The sequence below is a fragment of the Budorcas taxicolor genome, chromosome 13, assembly GCF_023091745.1.
Source record: "Budorcas taxicolor isolate Tak-1 chromosome 13, Takin1.1, whole genome shotgun sequence".
Taxonomy (NCBI): domain Eukaryota; kingdom Metazoa; phylum Chordata; class Mammalia; order Artiodactyla; family Bovidae; genus Budorcas; species Budorcas taxicolor.
The window spans coordinates 17,514,379-17,533,932 of record NC_068922.1 but is presented as its reverse complement, the minus strand read 5'-3'; the positions used below and the strand labels follow the sequence as shown (position 1 = coordinate 17,533,932).

At 39.4% G+C, this 19,554-nt stretch overlaps 1 protein-coding gene across 11 annotated transcripts in view; it reads right to left on the bottom strand.

Annotated features, from left to right (window-relative positions):
• ABI1 (abl interactor 1) overlaps positions 1-19,256 on the bottom strand; it is an 83,632-nt gene extending 64,376 nt beyond the window's left edge. For all 11 annotated transcript variants that reach the window (XM_052650711.1, XM_052650715.1, XM_052650713.1 and 8 more), the window contains exon 1: positions 19,038-19,256. In XM_052650711.1, the coding sequence (XP_052506671.1) occupies positions 19,038-19,154 (117 nt within the window). In that variant the 5' untranslated portion in view covers positions 19,155-19,256. The remainder of the gene's footprint in view (positions 1-19,037) is intronic.
• Between the last annotated feature and the right edge of the window lie 298 nt (positions 19,257-19,554).

Below are 19,554 nucleotides of genomic sequence, written 5' to 3'. Positions count from 1 at the left end.
ATAGTTGAGGAGAAATAGTTCCTCCAGATAGTTCATTTTTTACCAATGAAACAACTAAAGCTCCACATAAGGGATCTATAAATGGAGAAAAAAACAAACAAACATTTAACACTTTTCCAAGTTATTCTTCATACAGGAACACATTCATATCTTTAATTCATACTCAAATAAATGTGACTTTGTGAAGTAATTACTTAAGGAATACAATGCATCGTTTCACAAACTACAAGGTAAAGTGGTAGTTAATACCGTCACAGTCAGCACCACCCTTAATTAACTGAGTGGAGAAAACAAAGTACTCCTGCTTTAAAACAAACAAAAATCAAGGTTCTATAAATACCGACAAAAGTAACTTGCGCTACCACTGACTGCCTATTTCCCCACACCAGCTCACAAAACAGCCTCACAGAATCAGTATTGGCCGTCTCCATCCTAGACTGATTCACTAGAATCATCCTAGACCTGATTCACTGACCACATTTTCCAAACCAAAAAATCACAACGAGCATGACACAGTCTGACAAACTATATTTTCCCCTAATTTGTTCATCTATTATATAAAAGTGTAAGAATTACAGTGGTATTAAGAATCAGTTAACAAGTCTTACTGAAAGCAGCTAAATTTTCTTACTTATAGCTATTCCCCAAAAATAGTCACTTTTACAAGTATTCCAAAAAAAAGCCTGAGACATGGACAGAGGGATATTCTGTTCCCATCCATCAGTTATAAAACAGAAAGAGATAAAAGAAGGACACCTTATTACCGAAATACCACATACTGAATACAAACCAAATAAGTTAACCATTTAGAAATCTAAATACCAATTAAGGATATACAATAATATTAAAAAGAAAGCCATCTAACAAGATATGTACACGATCTATATGAGGAAAATGACAAAACTCTGATGAAAGAAATAAAAAAACTAAACAGAATCCATGGTCTTGCTTAAGACCTGATACTATCAAGACATCACTTCTCCCCACCTTGATCTACAGATTCAACAGATCAAAATCCGAGGAAGTTACTTTGTGAATATCAAGAAAATGATTATGAAGTATATATGCAAAGATGATGTCAGACAGCTGACTATGATGTCCTTCATCACATCATCTACCTTCGACAACTTTGCATCCATCCTTGGACAAAAGGGAGCTGTGGGATCCAGAGAACAAACTGTAAAACCCAGGTGTAGTACAAGATCAACGAGAGCTGTTTTAAAACAGACTTGTACCCATGGTCTCAGCTGGATTTAAAACCGGCTCTATACCAGAGGCCACAGCTACAGCCCCAGTTAGCTTTGGTTCTGACACCAGCACCAGATGTCAGGGGCACAGGAGGACTCTTACCTACTTGTAATCAGGTAATACAAACACAGACATCAGTCTCAGGCGTCAACCATGCACTGACCTATGAACCAGCTCCAGTTCCTTGCAGCTGCAGTTCAGGAGCCCCTAGAGAACACTAATTTAGACAATCACTCAGAGATGAGAGAACCTCTGTGAAAGTCCAGGAGTCCCGTGGAGAAGTTCCAGCCCACCACTAGAGCAAAAGAAATGTGAGATAAGATGCACTGGAAAGGGTAAGAAGAACAGTCTGATTTCACCCACTTCACACATCCCTCCAAGGCAGCACAGCTCAGTGCCAAGAGAGCCCTTCTCAACCAATGACTTCTCCGCCGGGTCAAATGAGAGCAGGTGAGGGAGCCCGTGGCTTCCCAGCTGTGGGACACACTGCCAAAGCCCATTTCTTTCTCGCCCCATCCAGAATTCTGAAGTGTGAACAGCACCTCTAGGAGGTGGTGAGTGGCTGGTACACAACAAAAGGGATGTGGATCCTACTGAGCATGTCAGAGACTCCACTAAGAAACCCGACCACAAGCTTCTGAGAATGCTTTGCCCACAGTGCCCCGCGTGCCCAACCTTCCATTTCCCCACCTCATAACTGGCTCAAGAGAGCGCTCCTGATAAGTGGCAGAGTGAGCTTTCGCAAAAGATCAGTGAGCACGCACAGAGAGGCAGACTGAACCTGCGGCCTGGGAAAGACCATAAACTTGAGCCATAAGCACCACCCTCAGAAAAGCAAAAAAAGATGCCTGTTACTTTGCAGGATCAAAAGAATGTAAGCAAGCTTAAAAGCTGTCACAAGGAGGAGCAAGATATTTAGAGCAGGCATAGCCTTAGAAGATCTATCAAAGCCTTGGAATTCCTAGCAGACGTGACAAGGTATTTCTCTCCTGCAGTCAATTAGTAAAGACTGAAAGAGCCTGACAGCTCTACTTCAAGTATGAAGACAGCAACACAAGAATTCAAAGAATATGAAAATTCACGAAAAAAGGACACCATCTAAGGCTCACAATATTCCAGTAACCAATCCCAAGGACAAAGAGTTCTGTGATTTACCCAATAAAGAATTCAAAACAGTGTTTCAAGGAAACACAATGAGCTACAAGAAATCAGAAAGATCATTTAATGAAATCAGTAAACACATGAACAAAATTTAACAAAGAGATAAAAATCCTAATAAAGAAACAAGTTCTGTAGCTAAAAGATGCAATCAATGAAATAAAAAATGCAACAGGCCATCACCAGCAGCATGGATCAAGTAGGAGAAAGAATCTGTGAAACAGGAGACAGAAACTTCAAACACTGGAGGAAAAAAAAGAATGAAAAAGAGTGAAAAATGGCTACATGATTTGGGGGATATGATTAAAAGAAACAACCTGTGAATTATTAGAGTCCCACAGGAAGAAGAGATGGAGAAGAGGGCATAAAGTATTTTTAAAGAAATAATAGCAACGGACTCCCCAAATCTGGAGAGAGATTTGGACACCCAAGTTAATGGACCAAAGACCTTACAGACACGTCATCAAAGAAGAGACACAGATAGCAAATACACATAGGGAAAGATGCTCCACATCTTTAGGGGAATCCATATCAAAATGAGTTATCACTACACATCTATCAGAATGGCCAAAATCCAGAATATTGGCAGCACCAAATGCTAGTGAGGATACAGGGCAACTAAACTTTCACTAACTGATGACGTGAATGCAAAACTGCACAGTCACTAGAGGTGAAAACACAGGTATGTACAAAAACCAGTACACGAATGTTTATAGCAGCTTTTATTTATAACTGCCAAAACCTAGAAGCAACCCAGGTGTCCTTCATTGGGTGAACAGATAAACTGTGGTATAGCCACACAATGGAATACTATTCAAAGACAAAAAAAAAATGAGCTGTCAAACCATGAAAGGACACAGAGAGACCGTAAATGAGTATTACTAAGTGAAAGAAGCCAACCTGAAAAGGCTACAAATTGTAGGATTCCACCTATATAACAGTCGTTACAAAGTAAGCCTTAAGAGATGGTAAAAACATCATTCATTGCCAAGAGTCAGGAAAGAGGGGGAGATGAGTAAGTGAAGAACAAAAAATTTTCAAGGCAGTGAAACTACCCCGTACTATAGTATAACGGTGCACACATGTCATTCTACGTTTGTCAAAACCCAAAGAATGCAAAAAAAAAAAAGAATGTACAACACCAAGAGTGAACCCTAAACTATGTAAACAAACTCTAGACTCTGGGTGGTAACGATGTGTCCAGGTAGGTTCATCAACTGTAATAAATATACCATCCTGATAATTTGATATTGATGTTGATAACATGGGAGGCTGTACATATGTAGGGGCAGACAGTATATGGAAATCTCTGTGCCCTCCATTCAATTTTGCTGTGAAGCTAAACTTGCTCTTAAAAAGTTTATTGGGGGAAAAAAGTGAAAGAGAAAAAAATAAATCCGTTCACCTCAGTATGTTAGCTCAAGCACAGTTCTGATGCATCAACAGTGTAACTAGTTCAGGCTGTGGAACAGAGCTCAACAAACTATGACCCTCAGGCCAAATACTTACCTTCGGCAAACAAAGTTTTATGAGAACACCTTCACACCTATTAATTTACATGCATCTATGGTTTTCTTACTACAGTGACAGAGCTGAGTAGTTGTGACAGATCCCTTGGCCTGCAATGCCTAAATTACTGATATTACCTGGCCCTTTGGGAAAACACTGACCACTCTTGCTCTGGAACAGTGATTTCCAACCCGAAGTGGATACTGACATCCCTAGGGAGCTTTTAAAAAAAATTCCAGAGCCCTAGACCCAACCTAATCCCTACCTCCCCTCTAAAAATACTACAATTTAATTGGCCTAGGGGTAGGACCATTAGCTATTAAAACAGGAAAATATACAAGATAAAAATCAGGATACCCAATAATACAGAAGATAAAGGCAGGACCCTAATACACAGATCACAGAGACCACAGAGAACTACATGATAAACTGGAGCCATAAGTCTGGCTCTGATCTCCATAAGTCTGGCTCTGATCTCCACAAGTCTGCAGAGAAACAAGATCACTACATGATTTACAGTATTCGTGAGGTCAAAACATTTTGGTGAAACTAAATTTTTTTTCTAAGACTTCAGCCTGACTGTAAAAGGAAAGCTTTATTATAATTTTTCTCTGTGATGTAAACATATCATTTATTCCTCTCACCTTACACACCCTACCTCTTAGCCCAAAAAACAAATAAAAATCCTCAGAGTGGCAGGATTTCATACAGACAGTACCATGCTCCCTGCCTGCCTTTCTTCTCTTTTTGGAGGGGAGTTGGAGTGTGGTAGGGTGGAGAGTGAGGCAGGAGTAGGGAGAGTAAGCATGAGTGTGAAGGAAATGCACCACTAAACTGGAGATAAGGTGGCTCTATATTCCACATTATTAAATACAAATAATAAGCCCACTAATGCAAGGAGTCCCCAAGTTATGACATATGGTTGATACAAAAGTGATTTATTCAGACCTATAATTCATTTCTGCTGCATTTACCCATTTTTGAATGACATCTGTTGATTATACCAAATGTGTCCACACAAAAGAACAGAGTATATATCAGGACAAAGCAAAAGCACAATTTCACCTTAACAATGTTACCTTACATTTAAAATGTGGTTTCTCTGTTTTCCAAGGTGGGAAACACTACACTGGTTTTCTACAGTTTAAGGACAGTAGTTGAGGGATATTTTTGACCAAGCCCTCATCTCCCCCACTACCCTCCCTGGCAACTGACACTATCAAAATCAAACAACTTTCAGCTCTTTCAAATGTGCCCTGGTGCGCATTCTGTACTTACTACCTAGATCCCTCGCTTGTCAACCTCCCATTCCGTGTTACTCATCAGACAAACTCACACTATGAGGCATTCAAACTTCCCTGAAACCCCCAAACACTGCTCTGTTCCTTAAAACTCTCTCTCCAAGATCCTTTCTAAAAGGGACAGTTCTCAATCCACATGTAAGTCACACATATTTTGAAGATATACACACACACACAAGATTCTAAGTGTCTAAAAATGCAGCAATCTATAACACAGGAGATTATGACAGAACATCAGTTAACATCAGAAGGAGAAACTTGCCCCTCGCCCCCTGACCCAACAGTACACAGCCAGGGAGAACTCAGGGTCCCTCCCATTCCTCTCTCCTGCTCCCCTGCTGCCCACGCTGCCAGCTATCAAGCCATATTCCTATTCTCCAACCCACTGCTCTGCCAATCAATTCAACTGTGGAGGAGTAAAAGCTGGAGTGTGGTGGAACCAACTGTGTACTAACAGCTGAAAAAGAGAAGGTCTATAGATTCACTTCTGTGACTGCAAATTACTTTCTGTGGGTGTACTAGCTTTATGCTGGAGAAGAACGGTTCCAGGTAAAATAAGTCATCTCTGAGTTCTCCCTTTCCTATCAATCGTATCCCCTTTACCAGGCTTCCTGATTCTTCTGGCACCTATTCCGTCCTTTTCTCTCTTAACTACAGCTATCTCAATTCAAGAAATACCGTCTATGTGTGGACAGATGCAACCAACCGTCCTCTACCTGGTCACTCTGCATCCTCATCCTCTGAGCAAAAAGTGGAAGGATACAAAACAAACTGACAGCGGTTGGGAGGAGGGGGTGAGCAGGCATATGGGAAGAAGGAAGGAAGGGGAACTTTCGGTTCTGCTTTGACTACAACTGAATTATCAGAATCTTTTACAGGAATCTTTTCTTACCTAGATGCTTCTTAAAAAAAAAAAATGCTGCCTGACATTTGTTCTTTGCATAAGCAAAATTCTACTGAATGCCAAAACTAAAATCAAAAACCTTTCAAAAGCAACAATTTTCTTCCATACAGAATGTTTCCTCTTCCCTAAATTTAAGGCTTTATAAGCTATGGTTCAATGATTTTTCACATAACTATACTACATATAATACTGACATCACAACACCTAGTGAAGAGTCTTTTACAGAGTATGCAATTAATAACTATTTGTTGAGCATGAAACAACTATTTGTTGAGTTATTTTTAATACAGCTCTACAGCCTCAAACACTCTTCCTTCTAGCAAAGAAAAATAAGTAGTCACAGCCTATCATAACGATTCCAGGCACTAGAAAGTTCAGATAATTCACCACCACTCACTACCATCACGCAAGACCAGCCTCCCCCCATCTCCTCTCGAGCTCCTTCCAATCCATACGTATTCCAGCCTCCTTCCAATCTGTTCTCCACTCTAAACAAGAGTCATCTTTAAAAAGTAAAAATGATAATGTCATCCCATTGCTTAAAATTCTCAATGTCTTATCAGCTTCAGAAAAAAAAGACCAACACCCTTAAGACAGCCTATAAAACCTTAATGATCTGGTCCTCACCTAACTCCTCTCAGATCACTGTCCTCTCTCTGCTCACTATACTCTAGAGCACAAGGGTTTATAGTAATAACTCATTCAAAACCATCCTGCTTTCCCTCACCTTTGGGCCTGCACATATAATGCTCCTGGTTCCCTCTGGCAGGGACAGCGCTGGTCCTTCCCTCACAGCTTCTTGGTTAACTATCAATATGGTCACCCTTCAGATCTCCATCCCAGCGTGACTTCCTTGGTTTGCCAGGCTAGGTGGAGCCACCTGACAGGACACTCTCAAGTCAACATGTGTTACCCCAGATAAAAATTATTACAGTATGTGATTTGATTAGTGAGGGAGGCAGAGATTATATCTGATTCACAAAATACACTCAGGGCATAACAGGCAGTCAAAAACTGCTGAATAAGTGAATAGGGGACAAACTAATATATTCTGTAATACAATGAAGTACATTACATATAATTATGCATGTTTCATTCTACTGGGCATTCCTATGGTTCCAAACTTAGAAACTTGTAAAAATCTGCCTGTTTGCTTTAGGATTTTTATAGCAGTCTCTGATTATTCTGAAAGAATGGGAGTATCACCAGTCTGTCTCCCCAAGCAAGTTCTGAATATGATTAATTATTAATTGTAATGAAACATGGAGCTGAAAACAAAAAGATTTCTCAACCTTTATGAAAGAAAAATGGATTAATCCAAAGTGTTTTTTATTAAAAGTATAAAAAAAACCTAAGAGGAAAAATGCCAGAGAAAGAGCTGAAACAAAACAAAAAGCCAGTCGTCGTTGTTTTACTTTTTCTCCCACTTCAGTTGGGTTTCTTTTTTTAAGACGTAAATAAATCAGTACAGAAAAGGGACATATGCACCATAGGTGATATCAACAACAGCTTACTTCAAACCTAATTTGGAAGGAACATACTCAAATTAGAAAAAAATTAAATGATTACTATAAACAATTCAAGACCAGTGTTTCATATTACTTCATAAAAATCATATAATATAAACAACCTCCTATTAATCAAATAAATTTATTCGAACAAATTACCAAACTTTTAGCTTGGGTAAGATTTGGAGAAAACAGATATATGAAACTAAAACTATTTGGAAATTAGTGCTGAAAGGTAAAATATACAGAGGAAAACTAACACCCAGAATATAAGAAACTACCAAAAATGATTAACATAGAATATGGCTGTATTAACAGAATTCCTGCAGAAGGAACTTTAAAGTTTTTATGAGGTATTGCACAAGCTTTAAGTCAAGAGATGTCCACTACAGACAGGGCTATACAGTGATATTTAAAATTCAGACTCCCAGCATTACCTTAAATGGAAGATGTTAAGCCTACTAAACCAACTATTCATATCAGTTTCTCCAAGTGTGATCTGCAGGCTACTGAGGATCCCTCACACCCTTCCAGGAGATTCACAAGGTCAAAACTATTGTTTTCATAGTAATACTAACGCTATTTGCCTTTTCTTCTGACAAGATGTCTTTCAATATTCTGCGTGACAAAAGGAAAAATACTTTAAAATAATTCTGCTGTATTCTAAGTATAACAGGAAAAGCACTTGTGCAAGCTAAATAAGTCATTTTTCCATGGAACTTCAAAAAACAACTTCAAAAACTACGTGTTACCTCAAAAAACGACTGACAAACTACGGTTAATCAGACTGGACATTTGGAAGACATCCTCCTTAAAGTGAATGAAGTAAGCCTATCATTTCAAGGAAAATTTTTGTTTGTTTTGTTCAGCAATGTTTGTTGCCAACAGTAAAATTCGAGCTTTCAAGTAAACATTAGAATTTTGGAAACCTTTAATCCACCAATGTGAGCTTGGAAGTTTTTCAATACTTAAGACTCATGAAGATCTGCAGTGATATTAATGAATGTGATTTTTTAAAAAATTATCCTGTAATGGAATGGGTCAACATTCAGAAGGATCCACATAACTAAGTGAACAAATATTTTCCATCCAAATGACCCATGCAATAATTTTTAATGTACTGGAGTATAAAATGTTGACACTGTTTCAGAGTCCACACTGCAACAAACCGTTAAGAACTACTATCTGAGTTTCGATACAATATCAAACAAAATTATCCATAGTTATACATGGACTACTAAAATACTTCTCTCTTTCAAACTACGTAACTGTATGAAGCCAGATTTTTCCCATATACTTCAACCAAAATAAAGTATCACAATAGGCTGAATGTAGAAGCAGATACGAGAATTTAGTTGTCTTCCAGCCACACACTAAAGAGATTTGAAGTCATAAAACTATGCCACTCTTCTCAAACTTTTGTTTTGGAAACCTATGGATATTTTTCAAAAAATTACTATTTATATTACTTATGTTAAAACCCATTATGTTATTTTTAACAAATTAATAAGTGTTTGAAATTTATCCATTTTAATTTTTGATACAGTACATACTGATAAATATAACCCATCTAAAAAACGTTCTCTAGAGTCCTTGGCTTTTTTTAGGAATATAAAGGAGTCCTGAGACCTTTACATTTCGGTATGGTTGATCTATACTGTGAAGAGATAAAGACAAAGATGTTCTAATTTAACACAATCTCATTTATATTTTCTCTCTTCAGTAAGACTGAACTTCAATGTCTTGCTATCTTAGTTATGACAAAGTAAACATTTCAACATACAAAACAGAAGGAATAAGTGGAAGTAAATTGGAGGGTTTTTAAGAGGAAACTGAAGAAATAACTCAGAAACAAATGAATGAAAAGCACTGGAATTACAAGACTAAAAAGTCAGAAGCAAACTAATAAGAACCATCAGAACTGCAATTGGACATAATCTAGTTTAAACGTGTCCTTTTACAGAAGATAAGAGTTAGCAGGAGAAGGAAATGGCAATCCACTCCAGTATTCTTGCCTGGGAAATCCCATGGACAGAGGAGCCTAGTGGGTTGCAAAGAGTCAGTCCATGGGGTTGCAAAGAGTCAGACACAACTTAGTGACTAAATACCAACAACAAAAGAGTTAAAGACTGGTTAAAATACAACTAATTCGTGATAGAGTGAGGATGAAAACTAACCTTCCAAACTCCTTGAACAGTCCATGTGAACTTTCCAGAGCTTATATACCAGGCAATGGGCAGGCACTGGAGATATGGGAATGAACAAGACAAACCTGGTAAACCTGCTTTCTTGGAGATCAGCATTGTGTCAAACAGATGTAATGAGTACACAGAGGAAACACATTGGATTCTATGGGAGCACTGAACGGAGCATAAACGGAGCTCATAGGGAAGAGGTCTCTACGAAAGTAACCTCATTACTGTCATCTACCAACATCCTCATCACTCCCTCTTTTGCTAAGGACTCACTAATTCATCACCATTCCTATCATTATTCTTAGTGATGTCAACATTCACTCAGATAATCCACCCCAAACCCTGGCCTCTCAGTCTCCAGACTTCCTGAACTAAAACATTTTTTTCTTCATCACTGTCAAAACACCTCATGGTCATCACCAGTATTTACACCATTTTCAAAAATCTAGATTTTTTTAAAAATCCTGTAGTCTGAACATCCAATTTCTTCTTCTATCTCTGCAGTTCACTTGCTCTAGCACCTCAATTTCAACAATCCTTAGATTTCACAGGACTTCCCATTCACTAATCGTCCCAGTTTTTCACTATCTACTTCGCAACTAAGACGTGCTCCAAGTAGAAAATACACATCAAATTCCAAAGACTTGGTACTTTAAAAAGAATGCAAATATCTCATTAACAAACTGTGTTGATTACTTATTGAAATAATTGTATTTTGGATGCACTGAATAAATACAATGTTATTAAAATTAATTTGAACCTATTTCTTTATACTTTAATATGGCTATCATAAAAATTTTAAATTAGGTATGTGGCTCACATTATAGTTCTCTGAGGCAGTGGTAATCTATTCTGAGATGACTCCTAAATCCTAAATGTAACTCTGACTCCTCCTCAAACTCCAGAAGGACTATCTACCTAGCCTGTCTACTTCACTGTCAAATCCGATGCGGACTGAACACACATCCACAAAGAGCACCCCTGACAGCCCCCGCCCATGTGCAGCCACCCACTGACACAGGCAGGAAAGCAATTCCGGCTAGGAGCCACCCTGCAAGCCCTCCTTCCCTCATACTGCACAGTCAATCCATCAGGAAGCCCTGCTCAGCGCTGCCTTAAAAATGGCCAACCTCTCCCCCGAATTCCTCTCCCCATAGCAAAGTACAAGCAATTCTCATTCTCTGCCCGGAGTAGTGTAATAATACCCTTCCTCCTGGAAATTTTGCTCTTGCTTTCCCTTCAGTATGTTTTCCACTCAGTAGCCTGAATGATTCTTTCAAAAAGTAAATTAAGTACTGCAATGATAATCCCATCACACCTGGAATAAAATTCAACCACTTTTCAAGGCCCACATGTGATCTGACCCCTGACAATCTCTCTGACCTCTCTCCCACCAGTCTCCTTCTCACCACCCTGTACACATAACCCTTAGAAAGATTTTTCCCATCTCAGAGCGTCTGAACTTGCCTTTTTCCTAGATCCTCACGGGGAAGATGCCCTATCCTCCAGGTCTCATTTCAAAGGTCACCTCCAGAGAGTATCACTTCCTCCTGCCCAATGCCAGGTTTCTGCATCCTGTCACCCTATTTAACTTTCCAAACAGCACTTCTCTCTATGTGAAAGTCTTTGTTTTATGTTTTCTTGGGGGGTGGGGGGAAGGGGGGGAATGCTCTGTCCCCTCCCCTCTATAATGAAAACTTTCTAAGGGTAGGAACTTGGCCTCACTTACTATTTCATCTGTGGTACCTGGAAGGTACTCAAAAGATTTTGATCAAATGAAGAATGATAAATGAATGCAGTAATTTTTCACCTAAACTACAAGACCTGACACATAAGTGACATTTAGACCGAGAGGAACAAGTTTTCTAGTTAGAGAACACCATTTGCAAAGGTAGAGAAGAATGAAATTTCAAACAACTGAAAGGGCGTTATGACTGGTAAGACAGAGCAATAGGATGAATGTAGCAAGACTAAAAAGACAGGAGCTATACCATAAATGGTCTGATAGGCCTCACTGAGAGACTGCATATTTATGAAGAATCACTGACTAACTTTTAAGCAGGGGAGTGACATGATCAGATTTCCATTTTGAAAGTGCCAGTCAAGCCACAGTGTGAATAATGGGGATGTGATCAGAGGGGATATGTGGTAATGTAAAGACAGAAGCTAGAGCAGTTGTCTAAGCTTTACACTAGGGTAGTACAATAGAGACAGGAAAGACTAATTTAAAGAGATATTTAAGAGGAAGAATCAACAGGACGTGGTACAGATCAATCAGTGGCGGCAGTTGGGTAAGGAGGTGCCAGGGAAGCATAATGGAGGAACCAAGAGATGAATAAACAGAATGTGGTATAATATACATACACTAGAGCATTACTCAGCCATGAAAAGGAACACAGTACGAACACATGCTACCAAGTGAATGAACCAAGCTTGAAAATATTACGCCTAATACAAGTCAAAGAGACACAAAAGGCCACATATTGTATAATTCCGTTCATATGGACTATATAGAATAAGTAAATTAATAGACACAAGGCAAACTGGTGGATCCCACGTGCTGGGGGCAGGGTGGTTGAGATGGGGACAAAACTGCTTAACAGTCTCAGGCTTTTCTGAGGAGCAGTGAAAATGTTTTAGAATACATCAAGGCAGTGGTTGCATAACATTGAGTGTACTAAATACCACTGACCTGTATACTTTAAAATTGCTGGTTTTATACTATATGATTTATAGCTCAATTTCTAAAACTGCATTATGAAGCAAATAATATAGCTATATTCTAATCAATCTATGGCAGGAGTTACTACTGGTTGTAAATTTTAAATATATTAAAAATTTTAAAGCTCTCTACTCCTTACTGTCATAAATAAATTATAGTAACATTCATTATCTTTTCCCCCACATATAGCAGTTGTGCAGTGGATTTAATAAGACTTTTATCTTGTAGAGATACAAACTAAAATATTTATGGATGAGATGATATGTCAAGGATGGACTTTACCACAACAGTAAAGAGACAGGAGAGGATGATAGATGGCCATGAGCTGGCAATCATTAAAGCCAGATGATGAACATGTGGGGTATCATTATAATATTATTTTTTAGTACATTTGAAATTCTCCATGAGTTTTAATTACTATGCTAGAAATTAGTAAGATAAGACTTCGGGGCTTCCCCAGTAGCTCAGTGATAATGACTCCACCTGCCAACGCAGGAGATGTGAGTTTGAACCCCGATTCAGGAAGATCCCACACGCCATGGAGCAACTAAGCCTACGCACCAAACACACTCCTTAGTGTGCTTTGGTTTTTGGTTTTTTCCACAAATACTAGTTCACTACCAACTATATCTCAGAAAATTTCATTTTGTAAATGAAGAAAACTGGTAAATTAGTTAAGTGTACCTATTTGGGTACTTTAAAAAACTTTTCAAGTCTCCTTTCTATGGAATTAAAGTATGTGTCAGCTATTTGCTTTAAAAACAACATGCAGTAACCACCGTTTGCCAAATGCCTTATCTTAATTTTGTACTTTAAAAAGAGTCCCTTATTTTTAGCATGATGTCTTATTAAATAAGTAGTAAGAAAAATAAATAAATAAATAAATAAGTAGTAAGGTCTAAAAAGTTTTTAGTTCCAGGGCTTGACTATTATTCTTCAAAAACCAAGCCATAACTTCAGTAAAAGTTATAATCAACACTAAAAGGCATTAGAAAAAATACACAGCTCCCCTCAAATTCAAACTTTCTAAATGCTCCAAAATTAGCTTTTAACTATGACTTTCACCTTATTCTTTGTACTACCACTATTTTCATGGAATTACAGTCTGTGTCTCTACTAATATTTGACTCAACCTCTTGTCCCAGTATTAGCAGCTTCCTCTCTGGCTAATACATTCTTGTCTCCCAACTCACAAATGTCTAATTCCTAGAATATAATTTAACCTAAGATAAACAGAGTTATCTATCCTAAACAGCCCTAGAGGGACTTCCCCAGCCAACCAGTGCTTAAGACTATGCTTCCACTGCAGATCCCTCTTCAGGGAACTAAGATCCTATATGTCAATAAATAAATAAATAGCACTGATCAGAACTCAAATGCCCCAAACATCTCTTTTCTACTTTAAGGAGTATTAGCATTCACCACCTATCAGATCCAACTGGGGAAAGCAGACACACAGAACAGGAATTAGAAAAGTGTTTTTATTTGAAGGGATTATTTCAACAATTTTCTTAAAAAAAAAAAACAAAAAACCACTTCTCTCCAAAAGACAAAAACAAGCTAAAACTGAGAATCTAATCACAGACTAGAACTAGATCACAGTATCGCATGTAAAGTTCTTAGTGGTACTGTAGTTACAAAATGAAAAAAAGATGTTTGTTTTAATACAAACATTCAAATGATACACAGCCCTAAAGAATATTCAGTACTCTTGAGAGCATCAGTAAGAACTGGTATAAAACTCCACTCTTATGAATGGACTTTCATTAAGACCTAACATGCAAGGTCAGATTCTGCCTGTTTAATGGCAGCACTGTGTTAGTTGCTCGGTCATGTCCAACTCCTTGCGACTTCATGGACTTCTCCGTCCACCGGATTCTCAAAGCAAGAATACTGGAGTGGGTTGCCGATAATGTTCAATTAATGTTTTGACACGATATGGGTCAATCTAACGATTAACTGAGGAACTTCCATAAAATTACCTAAAATTCCATTCTCTTTATTGAGATATAACACTACTAGTTTCAGGTGTACAATAATTCACTATTATTTGTATATACTGCAAAATGATCACCACAGTAAGTCCAGTTAACCATCACCACACAAATTTACAATTTTTCTTTCTTATACCAAGAACTTTTAAGATTTACACTCCTAGCAATTACACAATATTAACTAGAATCACCATGTTGTGCATTACTAAACCTTGTTTAACTCACGTATTATAGATTTCCAAACTACATCTCCAATTTCTCTAATTTTTCAAATAACTGCTTTACTCAAACTTTCATGTGCAATTAAGATTTCTACCATTTCTAACCTGTCCTCATCTCTGCAATCATTCTGACTGTCTTTACCTGAACACAATTTGTGTGGAAATCAGAACTACTCCAAATATTTCAAGAAGTTTTTTGTTTTGTTAACGTCTACTAATTTTCCTAAAAATTTCCTTATCACAATTGCAAAGCTGATTCAGAAGAGGAAAAGGCAAAAACACACAAGTAAGGAAAAGGGACCAGTGAGCTCAGTGAAAAACTAGCCTACAACTCCTGTAATTCAATACTTCAAGTGCCAGAGCTACTATATTTTGTGATTCAGGCAAGTTCCCAAGTTACAAACATACCTGTTCTTATAGTACAACTTGGAACTCAGAGGAAACAAATAGTAAAATAGTTGTGAGGATCCCAGACACAACTCACAAGAATCTGTTTATTTCATGACATGTTCTGGACTCATTCACATCTGTAGACAGTGTGATGTGGATAGAGTATGGCTTTTAGAGCCTGTTCAGAGTTACAGAGAAATCCTGACTGCCAATCCCTAACTGTATGATAAAATAAAAATTGATTTATGTTTTCCGAGTCCTAATTTCTTCATCTGTAAGAGAATACTGTCTATCACGGAGTTTTTGCAAGGATTAAAGATAATACAAATCAACCAGCAAACACTGTGACAGAGTAGACACTCAATAAGCAGAAGCAGGTGTCTTACTCTTCCCTTTTCTATTACCCTCTTCATTCATTCTTTTTATCCACTTAGGATGCAGAATCAGAAAATCTGGGTTTGATTCTAGGCGCTATCTCATACATGATATGGAATTTTAGGCTAGGTATTCAATGTCTCAGAACCTCAGATTGCTCATTTGTTTAAAAAAGAAAGGGAAGGAGAAAGAAAAAGATCATAGAATTACTGTAATACCTAAGTGACATCACTTTATAAACTGGAACAAACTATAGAGTACCGAAAGAGTCAATTTTTACCTACTCCAAAGTGCTCCCACTCAAAAAATTACCTGCCTTCCAAGATTATGAGTCTAATGAGCAAATGAATACAAACATCACAGGTAGAGGAAATCAAGCTAAACTAAGCAGCTCACTGATGGTATCCCCTCATCCTCCCAGACTTCAGGATATACTTGTTGACCCAAAAAGAAGCCCCTATGGGGGGGATTCCGGAGGGAAAAATTAAAAAGTTAAGAGGTAAGGAAGACTTTTCTGTCCTTACTCAACCTATGCTGAGAAATCTTTCGTGAGCAGTTTCTGCTCCTTTTCACTTGTATCTCCTTCCTACTCCCCCAGAGTCCCTATGATAAAGGCAGTATGGACCCTGAAGTGGAGTGCAGAGAACTGGCCAGAACAAATGAATTCGAGTCGAACTGTGACTGTCCTTGACATAACCACCAGAAAATTCAAACTAAGGTAGAAAAAGGCAAAGATTTTTCTTTATGTCTAAACAAAATACACTTTCTATTTTGAATACTATTGTCCCCTAAGAAATTCAAAAGCCCTGTCCTTTTTAAAAGATAGTGGACTCTTCTGAGGAGTTTTGCTATTAATAATAAAATTTAATAAAGTCAACAGGATCAAAAGAGCTAACAAAGTGCTCAAGGACTCAACTGCACTACAGTCAAAAGAACTTGCCTGCTAAACACCTTACCAGAACTGTACTTCCAAAGTGTAGGAAAGAAACAAAATCAAAACTAAATTCTCAGGATAAAAATCACTCAGGCAATAATTTAACTGACCTTGGGTATAAAAAAAATTCTCAAAACACAAATGACCATATACTTTCTCCAAGTGAAACTGTGTTTACACAGGGTGTTGGCCATCACCCAGTCACAGAAGGGATACAGAGGGATCTCAATAGACATCCAAACGGGTATTTCCAGTACTATTTGTCCCCTCTCCGCAGCACCATGGCAGACCACAAAATCAGCCACCACCACATCAACTTCCACAAAGTGCATGTCATCTCTGGAGCCTGTCTGAGCCTCCTGGGAAAGCAGCTAGTGACCATCTTCATGAGACCAAAGCTACAAAGATAAACACTGCTGCGTGTAAATTTCATTCTTTCCCTCTCCCCGCAAGTACTTATGAGTATCTCACTTGTGTAGAGGATCACCAAAACACAACTTGGGGCCAGTGACAGTGCATCTTAGCACCATGGTACTAACATGCTTAAAAGACTAGAAGAGAAACAATGATTTATTTGCAGATCTAATGAAATTTTACAGCGCTTCAAAATCACATGATGGTAGCAAGAAGGGAAAAAAAAGGGGTCAAGGAAGAAAAAAAAAAACAAACAGCACACAACTACCTGAAAAAGAAACAGTCAACAGACAAGTTAAAACACGTTTGCAGTGGCCAACACGTAGCAGTTACCACACCATATATTTGTTAGATTTCCCAACATGCAAAACAGAAAGAAACCAGCCCTTTATGAAGCGCCTGTCTGCTGACTTCTACAAAGAAATGACTTCTCTAGAACTTGGGTAATTTAACTTCCTGTGCTCTTCCCTTGGCTTTCAAAATCTTTAACACCTGCAGCAAACAGATTCACCTAAATTTTCAACTTCTTCATGTGAAGTTGAATAAAACGTGTTTATTTTCAATATCGATTAAACGTAAGATAGCCTTTCTATTTGAAAACTATATTCACATTCCTATTAGATTTAAGAATATTTTCTTAAAAGCCAATTATAAAGTTTGCAAAAACAAGTAATACAGTAGTTGTGGCAAGCACTCAACAAGTTTATCAGTGGACGTTTTAAAATAAAAGCCTGAAAAAATGTATGAGATGAATTCCTAGTAGTGCTACTGAAAATACAATGTTACTAATATGGGAATTGAGAAATATTCAAAATATTCTGAAAACAGTATCTCCTTCTAAAAATAAAGAGGAAAAGTATTTGCCAACACAGAGGCGATTGGTTCTTAAAAATGATAGTCTACATGGGATGCATTTCTATAAATACTTTTGTTCTCAACTGCAATAACCCCAGCCTTTCAAAGCACGTTTTGGTCATGCCTTTCCACTAACAAGCGAGTTTTTCGTGCCATTATATTGATACAAAGGACTCTGCTACTTTTATTTGCTTCTACTGCGAACTGTTCAGTTTACGGAGTTAAAGATCTACAAATTAAAACTATCACACAACATAATTCACTTTCAAACATTAAAAGCAAACAACCAACTCCTGTCATAGAAAAGTGACAAGAATTTTCTAATAAATTTACAGTAACATATTTGTCGTTACAGTTCTAGTTCGGAGATTCATTCTATACATGTACTTAGGATGGAAAGAGACAAACCTCAGGGGAAAAAAAAGCAACCGGCGATTATACCGTTCTATTTTTACTTAAGAAGCCACCAGTTCAAGAACTATTAGGGAAGAGAGAATATCCAAGCCATTTTTCCAAGTAGTTAAGGATAATTTGTGTTTTACACTAACGACCGCCCTAACAATCTCTAGAATATATTGTGGTGGGGGCGGAAGTGAAATTGATGAGAGGGGAAAAAAAACCGACTTGAAAACCACCAGGCAGGCAGATTTACAAACCTTCAATTAAAGGGAATTCGGAGGTTAACTTCTCTACGCCCTCCCTCGCTCCCCACCCGCTTCCTCCTCTCCTCGGGGAGGTCTATGTGATGTGACTCATGACCAATTTTTAAAAAAAATAAATAAAAGACACACCCTCTGGGCTGAAACTGACATAATCGCCCCCACCCCACCCTCCCCCGATGCACTCCCGTTTCCCCTCCGGCTCCTGCCTCTCCTCGTCCCGGCCCTCGGCTCTCCGCTCAGTCGGCCGCTCCGAGACCCTCGGCTGGGGACTCCGGGACGAAAGCCCAGCGGGTGGAAGGCGGCTGGAGAGCAGCGCGGTCCTGGGGGCCGAGCCCGCGCAGGAGGAGGAGGGCAGCGGGGCGCCGGGCTGCGGCGGCCGCGGCTCCGGGATCCCTCGCCCATTTTCTCTCTCGGCTTCTTGGGGTTTCAACCACCACAGCCACTTCCTGTATCACAGCCCGACTTTCCCGAACACGGCCGCTCGCTATCTACCCCGGCTGAGCTTGGGGTTGGGTTTAGGCTTTGGGGTTGCCGCTGGGGTGAGGCAGTTCCCCACCCCGCCCAGTGGGCTGGTCACTCGGCCGGCCGGTGGCGGGTCCTCGGCCCGGCCGGCAGCGCCCGCCCGTCCGCCCGCCCGCGCGGCTCACCTGTATGTAGTTGTTTTCACAGTAGTCCGCTACCCGGGTCAGGTTCTGGTAACTCTCAATCAGCGCTCTCTTGCCGGACGGGATTTCCTCCTCTAGTAACATCTGCAGCTCTGCCATTTTCCACCCCTCCGCATCGCTTCCTCTCCCGTTAAAGAGACAGCGGCAACAGCAAGGTCCGCGGAGGCTCCCAGCACCTCACAGCCCGGATACAAACCGCCTGCCCGCCCTCCCGCCTGGTATTGTGGGACAGCACCTCCTCCTCTTCCTCCTCACTTTCTCCACCCGCCTCCACCCACTTCGCGCAGGCGCCATAAGCTCGTTCTCTCGCGAGCTTTCCTGCCTTTCCCTCCCTCTTCCCCGGACCATGGGATTTCCACCCCCGACACACACACTTTGGCATGGCCTTCTGGGAATTGTAGTCTCTCACTGGCTTGCTGCCCATCGAAGGCGCATGCGTCCAGGGAGCCTCCGAAAAAGACTCGGGAGGAGAGTAATAAAAGAACGTGGAAAGAGGCTG